Below are 13,045 nucleotides of genomic sequence, written 5' to 3'. Positions count from 1 at the left end.
GGCACTTTACCACTGAGTTACATCCCCAGCCCTTTCTATTTTTTATTATTTTTTAAAATTATTATTCTTTTTTGGGTGTGCCAGGGATTGAACTCAGAGGCTCTGAGCCACATCCCCAGGCCTAGTTTGTATTTTATTTAGAGATAGGGTCTCACTGAGTTGCTTTGTTTCTCGATTTTGCTGAGGTTGGCTTTGAACCTGCGATACTCCTGCCTCAGCCTCACCAGTTGCTGGGATTACAGGCTTGCACCACCATGCCTGACTAGATCTTGGTTTTTTAAAAAATCCATTCTGTATAAACAGGACTAGAAGTCATCAGTGACAGTCTCACTGCAGTCACTGTTCTCATATCTTTTTTACCTTCTTTACTTTTAAATATCCCAGGGACCCTTCCAACCTCCTTTGTGCAAAACCCCTTTATGCTCTAAAGCCAATCCTTCTAGGACTCCAGAATTCTTAGCAAACAAACACCTCCCTTTATCTGTCCAAGCACAACTGCGGGAACAAAGAAGGAAGTGGGAGAGAGACACCAAGGAAATCTTTTTTTTTTTTTTTTTTTTTTTTTGGTCCTTGTGTTTGTGGCTCTGGAGATACAGCTTTGGAGAAATGCAGTTCCTTTACTGGAATGGAATGACGTTAAGCAGGTCTTGGTTCCCTGTGCCTGGCCCTATAGATGTTGACATTCTTATCCTCATCCCGCTGGGCCAGCTCAAGTTGGAAGTGCTGGGGAAGAAGGTGCTGAAAGAAGTTCTCTGTCCCATGTTCCTCTCTCATCTTGGAGGCCAGGTAGATGGTGCCATGATGCCCACACAGATGTTGGAGGGTTCCCAGTAGCAGTGGGAAGGTGGGCTCCATGTACACGATATCAGCCCCCAGCACTATGTCATAGTCTCCAGGGAAAACATGCTGATCAATCCCCCAGGACAAGGCACAAACCTGGACCCGGCCTCCGGCTGGCACGTTAGCCTGGACATTGCCCTTGATCTGCTCTAGGGCCACTGGCAGGTCAGTGATGGTAACATCCCCCCCTGAGAGAGAGCAAGGAGGAGAAATGCAAGTCAGAGGGACCAACCACCAGCTCCTGGTTGGAAGGTCCAGGGACCTCAATGCCTAGAGGGCAATGTCTTCACAGCCCAAAGTCCACACTTTGACTTTTAGTTGCCCTAACATCCATCTCACCGACTGCTATTCTCATTACTCCACATTCTACAACATCAACATTCCCTCTGAGCTAATCTTCAACCTCTCTGCCAAACACAACAGTCAGATGTCAGCAGAAGCCTGGGCATGACTGAGCTGGAGATGGGCTATGCACCCACCCCCACTGACACAAGCTGCCTTCAGGGATCTGGAAAGCTTCCCAAAAGACATGACCTCAGCTGAGCTCTAAAGGGCAAGCAGGAGTTAGTCAGGTGTTGCTTTCCAAGCAGAGGATAGTGAGTATGAAGGCCTGGCAGGAGAAAAGTATGACATGTTCAAAGAAGGCTGTAACTTAAAGGTTGTCGAACAGAAAAGTGTCAAGACATGAGAAAAGAGGACCATAACATGCTAAGGAGATTCAGGTTTCATAGGGGGCAATAGGATTTAAGATGAGAAGCAGGGCTGGGCATGGGGGTGCACACCTGTAACCTCAGCGGCTTAGGAGGTTGAAGCAGGAGGATCGCAAGTTCAAAGCTAGCCTAAGCAACTTAGCAAGACCCTGTCTCTGAATAAAAATATTTTTAAAGGGCTGGTGATGTGGCTCAGTGGTTAAGTGTCCCTAGGTTCAATCCCCAGTACCAAAAAAAAAAAAAAAAAAAAAAAGCAGGGTGAAGACCAGATTAGCATTTCAGAAAGCATTCATGCAATAAATTGAGCACCCAGAAGTGCTAAGGATACAGTGGTGAGCAAAACAAAACCTCAGCTTTCCTTGAGTTTTATTCTAGAGGTAGAAATGCACTATGTACTGCAAAATTAACTATTTAACTATAAATTAAAAATCATTATTTAACTATAATCATGATGAGTATTATAGAAAGAGATGTAGGAAGTACTAAGGATGCATTCATTCATTTTTATCATGTGTTTTATATGCCAGGTGTTGAGACTACAGCAGTGAACCAGCCAGACAAGTGTCCCCTCCCTATGGAGCTTATAGTCTAGTAGCAAGAAACAGATGACAACAATTAAAAAAAAGAAAGGAAATACAATACACCATATGTCAAATGGTAATAAGTGTTATGGTGAAATGTCAAGCAAGAAAAGAAATAAGAAATGTTTAAGGATCAGGACAGGGAGTGTCATTTTAAATTGGATGATTGGGGAAAGTCTCCATAAGCAGGTTATGTTTGGGCAAAGACCTGAAGACAGCATAGAGCAAATCACGTGGATCTCTCAGGCTAAAGTCTACCAAGTGACAGAACAGCAAGCAAAAAGACTTTGAGGTAGGACTCTGGTGTCTGATGCGAGTGAGGAACAGCGTGTCAGTAGCTAGAGTAGAGTGTAAAGGGGACAATAGTAGGCACTGGATCATAGTCAGGGTCTTATAAGATTGAGAAATCTGGATTTCAAATTTCCGGGAAAATGTGGAAGAATTTAAAATGGAAGAAAAGCATAAACTGATTTAATGTTTTAAGGGATGTATTTTGGTTTCTGCAATTAGAGGGCATTGGGGGATTTGAACCTGGGGTACTCTACCACTGATCTACATCCCCATCCCTTTTTATTTTTTATTTTGAGACAAGTCTTGCTGGGTTGCCCAGCCTGGCCTCAAACTTAGTCCTCAAATTTAATCCTCCTGCTTTGGTCTCCCAAGTTGCTGGGATTATAGTCATGTACCACCAAATGTATTTTTAATATATTCAAGTATCAAAAGAATATATTTCTGAATATATTTTGGAGATAGAGTCCACAGGATTTGCCAACAGATTGAATATGAAATATGACAGAGAAAGAGGGAAAGTTCAGATAGTTTTCAGACATTTGGCCTAACTAGAAAACCAAATTGCCATTCATCTGAACAAACAGTGCTACACCAGGTGGTTTGAATAGGAAATTATAATGTCGTTTCTGGACACTGCATAAAGATACTGAGTAGATAGTCACAAACATGAAAAGGACATTCAAAGCCACAAAGTGTTGAGAGTGCTCAGGAGGGAATGTAGTCAGAAAAAAGAAAAGGTCAAAAGATTACTACCTGAGCTCTGGGGCACTCAAATTTTTAGTTGCGAAGATGAATAGGCACTGACAAAAGAGAAGGGAAAAGTGTGCCAGTGAGGCAGGCAAAACCAGGTGTGGCACTCCAGAAAACAAAGAAAGTTTCAAGGAGGAAGTGGCAATGTCAACTGCAGAGTCGATTGAGGTGGGCTGAGGACAGACTCCTGGTTTAACAACACAAAGTTGAAAGGGAAGCTCATAACCTTAACTAGAGCCATTGGAGTGAAAGGCATGTGCAGTCTGGATTGGAATGGATGGAGAAAAAACATAGAAGGAGAAGAAGCAGAGACAGTGGACAATAACTCTTTTGAGGAATTTTTTTTTTTTTAAAGCAGAGCAGAAAAAATGGCTTGGTATCTGGAGGGAGATGTAGGATCAGAGTATTTTTTTCTGAGATAGGAGAAATTACAGTATATTTATGTATGTATGTGTATATAATAACATAAAATAAGTGTACACAGTAGACATAATTATACATAGACATAATCACATATAGAGAGAGGGGAGGAGAATAAAACCCAAAGAGAAGGAAAAATCAACAATGCAGAAGATGCTTGGGGGCTGTTGCTGGAACGGTGTCTTTGAGCTGGTGGGAAAATTTAGAATCTTTAGACAAATGGAGGGTTTGACTATAGCTAGCACAGTGTGTTGATCCATGATAACAAGGCAAAAGGCAGCCAGTTGTGGTGGTGGACACCTGTAATTTCAGCCACTTGGGAGCCTGATGCAGAAGGATCACAAGTTTAAGGCCAGCCTCAGCAACTCAGTGAGACCCTGTCTCAAAATACAATAAAAAGGGCTGAGGGTATAGTTCATTGGTAGAGGGTCCCTGAGTTCTAGCCCTAATACCACCACCAACAACAACAAAGCAGAAGGCAATGTATCAGACTCAGACACAGGAGAATAGATGTTGCAACAGGAACATGTGGACATTTTTTGAGAAAATACAAGCAATCAGGAGATGGGAAACAAAGTCATCAGCTGAGGGTGATGATAGTGGAAGAGGCACTCACAGTTTTGAAGAACAAGAAGGGAAGAAACAGATGTTTAGGGGAGTGGAAGAATAAGCAGAAAAGGGGAAGTGTAACAGACTAGCATTTAAGACCCACCTGTCAGTGATAGCAAATTTAAAATGAGACCAATGAGTAAGATGGATATGTACTAGAAAGGCCTAAACTGGCCTGGGGTGGAATTATCAAAGAATCTTTTCCTTGGAAGTGATAGTTGAGCTGAGCAATGAGGAATGCATATGCATTAACCAGGTAGCAAAAGGGTTTCAGACAGAAAGTGCAGCCTGTGTAAAGTCCCCAAGGAAGGGAACATCAAAGTAGGTTTGTGGAACCAACAAAAGGACAATAGCATAAAGAGGACAGGAGGGAAAGAGAGGAACAAAAAGAAGCTGGAGAGCTAGGTGCACATCTGTAATCCCAGCTCTCAAGAGGCTAAGGCAGAAGGATCACAAGTTCAAGGCCTTGTCAAAATAAAGTAAGAGTTGGAGATTTAGCTCAGTGGTAGAACTCTTGTTCAGTACATGCAAAGCCCTGGATTCAATCACTAGTACCTCCCTGCTGAAAAAAGAAAAAATATATAAAGAAAAAAGAGAAAGAAAGGAAAAGCCTAGAGAGAGAGGTAAGGCATCAGAGGCCATACTAAAGGTATTTGTTCTATCCTGAAAACAAAAAGAACCCACTAAAAGTTTGGGCATGGGGTGGGGTGTGATTACATCTGCATTTTTTTGGTATTGGGGACTGAACTCAGGGACACTTGACCACTGAGCCACCTCCCCAGCCCTATTTTGTATTTTATTTAGAGACAGGATCTCACTGAGTTGCTTAGTGCCTTCCTTTTGCTGAGGCTGGCTTTGAACTCATGATACTCCTGCCTCAGCCTCCCAGACTGCTGGGATTACAGGCATGCACCACGGTGCCCAGTTCCACATTTGCATTTTGAAAGTCATTCTGATTGCTGAGTGGAGTGGGCAGAAGTCTAAGTAGGGGCAAAAAGTCAAGGTAGGAAGACTAGTATGACTATGTTGCAGTCCAAGCAAGTGGTGATGGTGGCTTGGACTGGGAAGCTATCAGTAGATATGACAATACATGAAAAAATCCAGGAGATTTTTCAGGAGATAAAATCAATAGGACTTGAATAATGATATAGGGGTGATAAACAATAACATGTGAAAGGTGATGTCTAGGTACATTGGGTGGATGGTGGTTTGATTCACCAAAATGAGGAAGCCTGAGGGAGGATCACAGAATCTAGGTTGGGTATGCCAAACTTTCAAATAGGGAAGGATGAAGGCTCTTATGAAAAACCAGGCAAGAAATGGTAATGGCCTGAACTCAATGTGGTGGGAAGAAGAGCAGATAACTGTGGAAGAGTTAAGGACATATAATGCAAGGACTGGCTGATTACCAGGAATTCGAGGGAAAGGGAAAGAGACAAAATGACACTCATAGCTGGGTGTGGTGGCATACACTTGTAATCCCAGTGGCAAGGAAGACTGAGGCAGGAGGATTGTAAATTTAAGGCCAGACTCATCAATTTAGAGAGGCCCTAGCAATTTAGTAAGACCTGCTCTCAAAAAATAAAAAGGGATGGGGATGTGGCTCAGTGGTTAAGTGCCGCTGGGTACAATCTCCGGTACCAAGAAAAGAGAGATAGATAGAAGATAGATAGATAAATAGATGGAAAGATAGATAGATAACACTCAGATTTCTAACTTGGCAACTTAACAGGGAGCAAAGGAAAAGAAGCTAGTCTGGTAGCAAGTGAAGGCAAGTGTTCCCATTATATGGACGCTTTTTGGGCTGGGATTGTGGCTCAGCATAGCACGTGCGAGGCCCCAGGTTCGATCCTCAGCACCACATAATAATTAATAAATAAAAGTATAAATAAATATAAATATATATATTAATATATATTAAAAATTGGTAAAAACAATTCACATCTTAAAAATATATATATGCCTGCTTTTTCTCCTGTTAATATAACTACCTGACACTTTTCCATTCATCCCTTATGGAAAAGTTGCTGTTGACATTCCCTGTTTTCACAATGTTCATCTCCTCCTCACCTAACAGAGCTCCCCCCTGATGGATTCCCAGGGAGTTAAGGTAGACAGGGCCAGAGCAAGTCTACTGGCTCTGTACATACATCACCAAAGCTCTTGAACAGCAGCATCTTCCCCCCATTTTCTCCACTAAACCACAAGCTCCTTATGGAGTCCTGGAAAATCACTGTTGAATTCCCAATATCTAGCATGACTTCTGGCACTTAGGGAACTTGGAATACTATTGGTTGAAGGAATGCTTATCTCTGGGAAGATTTCCTTTAGCGGCTGGAACTGTGGCTCAGAGGTAGCGCACTTGCCTGGAATGTATGAGGAACTGGCTTCGATTCTCAGCAACGCAATAAATAAATAAAAAATAAAGGTCTATCAACAACTAAAAAAATTTTTTTAAATTAAAAAAAGGGCGGGGCTGGAGTTGTGGCTCAGAGGTAGAGCATTTGCCTCGAATGTGCAAGGTCCTGGGTTCGATCCTCAGCACCACATAAAATAAATAAATAAAACAAAGGTGTTGTGTCCAACTACAACTAAAAAATAAATATTTTAAAAAAGTATTTCATTTAATATAGGAACCTTAACTAGGTTCCCAAAACCTAGTTTTGTCTTTATGAACAAGGGCATGCTAATTTGCTTGACTTCATTCATAAGTGTTTGTTTTTTTGGGTGGTTTTTTTTTTGGGGGGGTACCAGGGAATGAACCCAGTTGCACTTAATCACTGAGCCACATCCTCAGTCCTTTTTTGTATTTTACTTAGAGACAGGAGTTGCTTAGGGCCTCACTAAATTGCTCAAGCTGATCTTGAACTTGCAATCCTGCCTCAGCTTCCCAGTCACTGGGAAGTCACTGGGATTACAGGCATGTACCACTGCTCCCTGCAGTTTTCTATCTTTTTGCTTTCTGTGATTTCATGGGGGATTTGTCAATTAAAATTCCCTTTGGCATTTGGGAGGCTGAGGCAGGAGGACTGCAAATTCAAGGCTGGCCTCAGCAAGGCCCTAAGCAACTCAGTGAGACTCTGCCTCAAAATAAAAAAGGGCCAGGGATGTGGCTCAGTGTTTAAGTGCCCCTGGGTTCAACCACTCCAAAAAAAAAAAAAAAAAAAAAAAGTTTTTAGATAATTGCTTTCAGTGTAGGGTTTGTCTGTTCCTTAGATTATAAGAGACTTTTTTTTAGTTTTTGGTTCTTGATACAAGCAAACTTTTCCTTACCCTTTCCTTTTCCAAGTCTGCCATGCTTAATTCCTATCCCCACTTCCCAAAAACCCAAGGAATCTAACATATATTAATATATAATATATATTATATTATATATTAATATATATATTATATATATTAATTAATATATATATTAATATATATATTATATATATATATTAATATATAATGAAGCAGTCACAAGGTTTAATACCCACAGGTCACTTTTCTACATGATACCCCCACATATGCATTTTGACAGAAGACCACCTCCAAGCCAAAGAGGATTTTTTTTTTTTTTTGGTCTTGTTTTTGTAATGGAGATTTAACTCAGGGGTGCTTTATTACTAAACCACATCCCCAGCCCTTTTTATTTTTATTTTTTGAGATAAGGTCTGGCTAAGTTGCTTAGGGCTTTGCTAAATTGCTAAGGCTGGCCTTACACTCGCAATCCTTCTGTCTCAGCCTCCCCAGTCACTGGGATTATAGTCATGGGCCACTATGCCATGCCCAAAGGGGATTTTAATTGACAAACTCCCCCCATGAAATCACAGAGAGCAAAAAGATAGAAACTATCTGGATTGGTGGCACATATCTGTTACCCCAATGACTGGGGAGACTGAGTCAGGAGGACTGCAAATTCAAGGTCAGCCTCAACAATTGAGGAGGCCCTAAGCAACTTTAGCAAGACCATGTCTCAGAATTCAAGATAAAAAACAGAAAGGATTGAGGATGTGACTCAGTGATTAAGCACTCCTGGGTTCAATCACTGACACGCCTCCCCCCACCACCACCAAAAGTAGAAACTACTTCTACAAGACCTGCCCAAATCAACCATCCTGGGTGCTCTGACAGCTAATTAGCGCTTTCTGTCACAGAAGAAGGCGGCGGGGATGGGGGTGGGGGTGTCGGGTGGGAGGTTGTTAAAGAGAGGGACTGGGCTGAACCCAAAGCACTGCCCTCTCCCAAGAGTCCACGAAGTGACAATTTCTCCACATTCCCGTTCCCCTAACCCCTCCCTCCGCAGTGCCAGCTCACACACCCTGCAGCGCTGCCAAGATTCCCACGATGCCGGTCCCTGCGCCCAGTTCGATCACCTTCTTGCCTCGAAAATCCACATTGTGACTCTCGAAATAGTTGCACAAGCTCAGAGCCTATGAGGGGTGGGGGAGAAAAAAAGAGAGTGGCAGAGATGACTCCATAGGGAAGACTAGGAATCGAGGGTCGGTGGTACCTCCCAGGGACCCTCAACTGGCATAGCCCTTTTCTCACCGAATCCCACACGCCTGCAGCCACCCCGAGTCGTGAACCAAAATTCTGCGTGATGTTCAGTACATGCCCACAGAAACTGAACCGGCTTTTCTCGGAGTAAGAGTCGGTAAAGAGGCTGACTTCGTGAGGGAACACTGACTCCGGCTCTGATTCAGGATCCCGGCGGCAGTTCGCCATCCGGCAAGAGAGTACCCCGGAGCCACGGAGCCACGGCGGGTGCTCGGATCCCGGATCTGTGGCGGAGTAGAGGTTGAGGGCCGCCCCCGCACCCCCCGTCTCGGTTTCCCGGTGGCATCGAGCCCCGCCTCCCCGAGTCAGCACTCCTTTCTCCAGATGGACTTCCTGGAGGTGGAATGAGGAGCTGCCCCTCCTGCCTTGGTCCCTAGTACATACCCAACAGGACCTACTTAGGAACAGACAGATGTGTGTGTGTGTGTGTGTCCTCACCAGAGGGCTCGGGATGGGGAGAGGAAAGAGAATCGTGCTTGATAATACTGTAGGAGGCGAGGCCCCCAGATCCCTCCTACCTGTGGGGTGCACAGGTACCTGCAGCCAGGCATGGTAGTCAGACCGTGCAGAAACAACCTAAGAGAAGAGGTTGGTGCCGGGACTGGTCTTGCCAAGCGGCTTAGAAACTAGCGGTGCGGACCCTTGAGCTCCTCCCACCTCAGCCCAGTCGAATTTGCTCTTAGATCTTTAAGGGGGCGGGACCTGCTTGCAGGATGCTTAGGCGTCATTACCTTGCGCCTCAGCCTCGGTCTCCACGTGGATGCTGTGAAACCCGCGACCGGGCATCATGGCGGGAATCGAGACTGGAAACCCAGTGGGGGCTGAGGCCCCGCAGCCTCAGAAGCGCTACTACCGGCAACGCGCCCACTCCAACCCTATGGCGGACCACACGCTGCGCTAGTGAGGAGCCGGGCAGGGGGAGCGGAAAGAGGGCTGGAGCCTGCGAGCAGCCAGGGAGAGCAATTGTGCTGGGACTGTAGGGAGGATTGGGATGGACCCGGGAGAATCGATTGGGTGACGTCAGTTAGGGGGTGGAAAGGAGAGATTTGGCTGAGGGCTGAGCTGGCCAGTTGGAAGGGGGTGTGGCGTCCTAGTAGCGGTGCCAAATCTGGGAAGAGAGTTACTGAAACTAGAGTGAAGAAGTAGGTTGTCGTTTCCATCTTTCACTTTTGTTTGCTGGGTTTAACAAAAACAAAACAAAAAACCACAAAGATATACACAATCCTACACTCCTTATCTTACTCTCTCCTCGCAGAGCACACAAAATAGGAGGATCTCAGTGCCTTAGGCAGTCTCTAGGAGAAGGGGAACTTGTGTCCCAGAAATGAGAGCTGCCCAGTCAGGGTCATATCAACCCCAGAAGTGGAGTGGGCCTCATAATGGGCCTGTGATTCACACTGGGAGCGAGGGGGCTTTCCATTGTGCCTACTAGGGTCTAGTGTTACAGAATTTTTGAGAAATCCTCCTCTGTATACCTCCCACCCATACACATGCAATACCACTTCTGAAAAATTGCATAACCAATCTTCTTACATGTCTTATGTCTTCTTTCCAATAGCCCTGTGAAGCCAGAGGAGATGGACTGGTCTGAGCTATATCCAGAGTTCTTCGCCCCACTCACTCAAAATCAGAGCCATGATGACCCAAAGGATAAGAAAGAAAATCGAGCTCAGGCCCAAGTGGAATTTGCAGACATAGGCTGTGGCTATGGTGGCCTGTTAGGTAATACTGGCTCTTTCTCTGGAGTGAGGAGGGGCCTAGGTTCTGCTACCTCAGCAGGTTTATGGGGACTACAGGTGACCTTTCCCCTTAAGACATTGGTGACATCAGTGTGGAAAGCCTCCCACCTCCCTTCTGGATATGTGGCCTTTGCCTTGGAGAAGGGAGGGGGTTGCCTCAAATGCCTCTTAGAACCTCATTTGTTCTGTCTGGCCTCAGTCCCTACTTGAGCCCCATTTTGCCTGCCAGGTGCTGAGTCAGTGAGCCGGTCAGCACAAGCGTCAGAGATTAGCTGCTGTGGTCAGTGATCCTGAACTGTCTTTCTCAGAGATTCCACCACTTACCCTAACACCCACCACACCTTCAACTAGTCACATTTTTTCTTCTCCACTCTTACATTTTTGGGTTCCTATTATACTGTCTGTATTGTTTCAGGTATGCATGTCAAGCCACTTCCCTAGTTTTAGATCTTCCCATACAGATAACAGCCTGATAGGGAGAAGAACATGGTACTTAGAGGTAGAAAATCTTGGTTTAAGTTCCAGCTCTACCCCTTCTTAGCTCTATGATCTTGAACATTTCTGGCCCTTAGAGTCCTCATCTTCTCAGTCTACCATAGAATCTTATAGAAATTAAATAAGACCATGTATGAAATCACTGTGAAAACTGTAAAGGAAATTGTATATGTAACTCAGCCTTCCCATTGTAATCCTGGTGACAATTTTTGTATCTCCCCCAACTCATCCCCAGCAGAGAATAATTCATATAGGTATATCATACCCATTCTTGGCTTTGGTAGTTGCAGATTGAGTCCTCCTTTCTTGTGTTGACCCCTTTGAATTTCCACAAGTATGAGGTTGATGATCTCATTGCTATTTCTGTTTCCAGTGGAACTATCACCACTGTTTCCAGACACTCTGATTCTGGGTCTGGAGATTCGTGTGAAGGTCTCAGACTATGTACAAGACCGGATTCGGGCACTTCGCACAGCCCCTGGAGGTGGCTTCCAGAACATTGCCTGTCTCCGTAGTAATGCCATGAAGCACCTTCCTAACTTCTTCCGCAAAGGCCAGGTGGGGAGGGGACCTGGTGGGTTAGGCTGGTAAGCAGGCCAGGCCTAGAGGCCAGGTCTCAACCTTGTTGGTGCCTATCTGTCTCACAGTTGACAAAGATGTTCTTCCTCTTTCCTGATCCACACTTCAAGCGAACAAAGCACAAGTGGCGAATCATCAGTCCCACACTGCTGGCAGAATATGCCTATGTACTAAGAGTTGGGGTGAGTTGGGAAGGAGGAGGGGTGAGTGGCTTACTTGGAATCTTCACTAAGAATTAGTTGGAAATGTATTTAGGAACTTCCATCATCACTCCCATCATTTTGCTGCTCAGTTGCATACAGCCCTTACCTAGGCTGATTTTGCCTATGCAGGGGCTGGTATATACCATAACTGATGTGCTGGAGCTACACCACTGGATGTGCACCCATTTTGAAGGGCACCCCTTGTTTGAGCGTGTGCCTCTGGAAGAGCTGGTAAGTAAAGGGCCTAGGGGAAATGTAAGGATGCAGGTCCTTTCCAGAGTGCTTCTATACTCTTTGAACTCAGGTCAGGGCCAGGAGGATGGGATGGCAGTCTAGGGGTTGGGGAGTCTGAAAAGTGGGCAAGGACTTATTAGACCATTCCTTCTTCCAGAGTGAAGATCCCATTATAGAACATCTAGGCACCTCAACAGAGGAGGGAAAGAAAGTTCTACGTAATGGAGGAAAGAATTTCCCAGCCATCTTCCGAAGAATACAAGATCCTGCCCTCTAGGCATTGACCCCCAATTCTACCCTGCCTGGTCACTGACTGCCTACCCTACCTTAGCTGAACCCCATCTTCCAGGGACAGGAAAGAAGATCAGGCCTCTTCCAAAGAGATTGGGCCTTCCCACCTGAGCCTGGTGGGGCTGGGAGACTGCATTCTCTCCAAAAGCTGGGGAGGTGCTAGTGTTCACAACTACCCTTCTCACTTTCTCATTCCTCCAATGCCAGCAGAAAGCACAAGCAGATAACTGGGAAGGACAAAGGACCTTGGCCAGAGGAGACCTTTGGAAGGGTGTGGGGTCTTGTCCTCCTGTAGTACTCCCTGCTCCTTGTGGGGACTCTCCTTATCTGGGATGCGGAATGCAATGTCCCACTGTCTAAACTCTCTACTCAGCTCAAATCATTTGTCCACTTTTGTTTTCTTTGCAGTCCTGGGGAATAATGTGTATGCATGCTCACGCATGCCCGTGCTGCTATTTCTCGGGAAAGATTGGTGGGGGGTGTATCAGGAGCCTCCTCTCATCTTCTCGCTGCCTAAGACTTGACTGGGGCAATCTCTGCTCCCTTTATTGTTGCTGTCTTGGAGAATCCCTGGTGGTAAGGGGGGTTGGAGACCCTCTCTTTTTCCATGTAAACCTTTGATTCCAGAACTTCAGAGCTGACTGGCACAGTGCCAGACACGGATAGTGAGGGGAGTGAGATGTAAGGTGCAGAGATCTAAACTATGGAGAATTCTCTTTTTAAAAAAATATTTTTTAGATGTTGATGGATCTTTATTTTATTCA

At 45.0% G+C, this 13,045-nt stretch overlaps 2 protein-coding genes across 2 annotated transcripts; one reads left to right on the top strand and one right to left on the bottom strand.

Annotated features, from left to right (window-relative positions):
• Positions 1-636: 636 nt before the first annotated feature.
• On the bottom strand, positions 637-8,908 carry Eef1akmt3 (EEF1A lysine methyltransferase 3). The gene is made up of 3 exons (XM_076853060.1): positions 8,732-8,908; positions 8,502-8,613; positions 637-1,028 (listed from the first exon to the last, which is right to left on the bottom strand). The coding sequence occupies exons 1-3, from the start codon at positions 8,906-8,908 to the stop codon at positions 637-639; spliced, it is 681 nt and encodes a 226-aa protein (XP_076709175.1).
• A 590-nt stretch (positions 8,909-9,498) lies between these two features.
• On the top strand, positions 9,499-12,660 carry Mettl1 (methyltransferase 1, tRNA methylguanosine). The gene is made up of 6 exons (XM_076853059.1): positions 9,499-9,640; positions 10,299-10,462; positions 11,348-11,532; positions 11,622-11,735; positions 11,886-11,987; positions 12,148-12,660. Exons 1-6 carry the CDS (start codon positions 9,528-9,530, stop codon positions 12,265-12,267), a joined length of 798 nt encoding a protein of 265 aa, XP_076709174.1. The 5' UTR covers positions 9,499-9,527; the 3' UTR covers positions 12,268-12,660.
• The last annotated feature ends 385 nt before the right edge of the window (positions 12,661-13,045 follow it).

The sequence above is a fragment of the Callospermophilus lateralis genome, chromosome 4, assembly GCF_048772815.1.
Source record: "Callospermophilus lateralis isolate mCalLat2 chromosome 4, mCalLat2.hap1, whole genome shotgun sequence".
Taxonomy (NCBI): Eukaryota; Metazoa; Chordata; class Mammalia; order Rodentia; family Sciuridae; genus Callospermophilus; species Callospermophilus lateralis.
Note: the sequence above shows the minus strand (reverse complement) of the source record. Positions and strands in the feature narration are given on the sequence as shown.

What these genes read in the sequence shown, in the direction of transcription:
- Eef1akmt3 (XM_076853060.1), bottom strand. Translation starts at nt 8,908, where the DNA reads ATGGCGAACTGCCGCCGGGATCCTGAATCAGAGCCGGAGTCAGTGTTC. An exon ending in CTGCAGGCGTGTGGGATTCG is followed by an intron (nt 8,614 to 8,731) that starts GTGAGAAAAGGG and finishes CACCCCTCATAG; the next exon opens with GCTCTGAGCTTGTGCAACTA. An exon ending in AATCTTGGCAGCGCTGCAGG is followed by an intron (nt 1,029 to 8,501) that starts GTGTGTGAGCTG and finishes GCTCTCTCTCAG; the next exon opens with GGGGGGATGTTACCATCACT.
- Mettl1 (XM_076853059.1), top strand. Translation starts at nt 9,528, where the DNA reads ATGGCGGGAATCGAGACTGGAAACCCAGTGGGGGCTGAGGCCCCGCAG. An exon ending in ACTTCTTCCGCAAAGGCCAG is followed by an intron (nt 11,533 to 11,621) that starts GTGGGGAGGGGA and finishes TCTGTCTCACAG; the next exon opens with TTGACAAAGATGTTCTTCCT. An exon ending in GTGTGCCTCTGGAAGAGCTG is followed by an intron (nt 11,988 to 12,147) that starts GTAAGTAAAGGG and finishes TCCTTCTTCCAG; the next exon opens with AGTGAAGATCCCATTATAGA.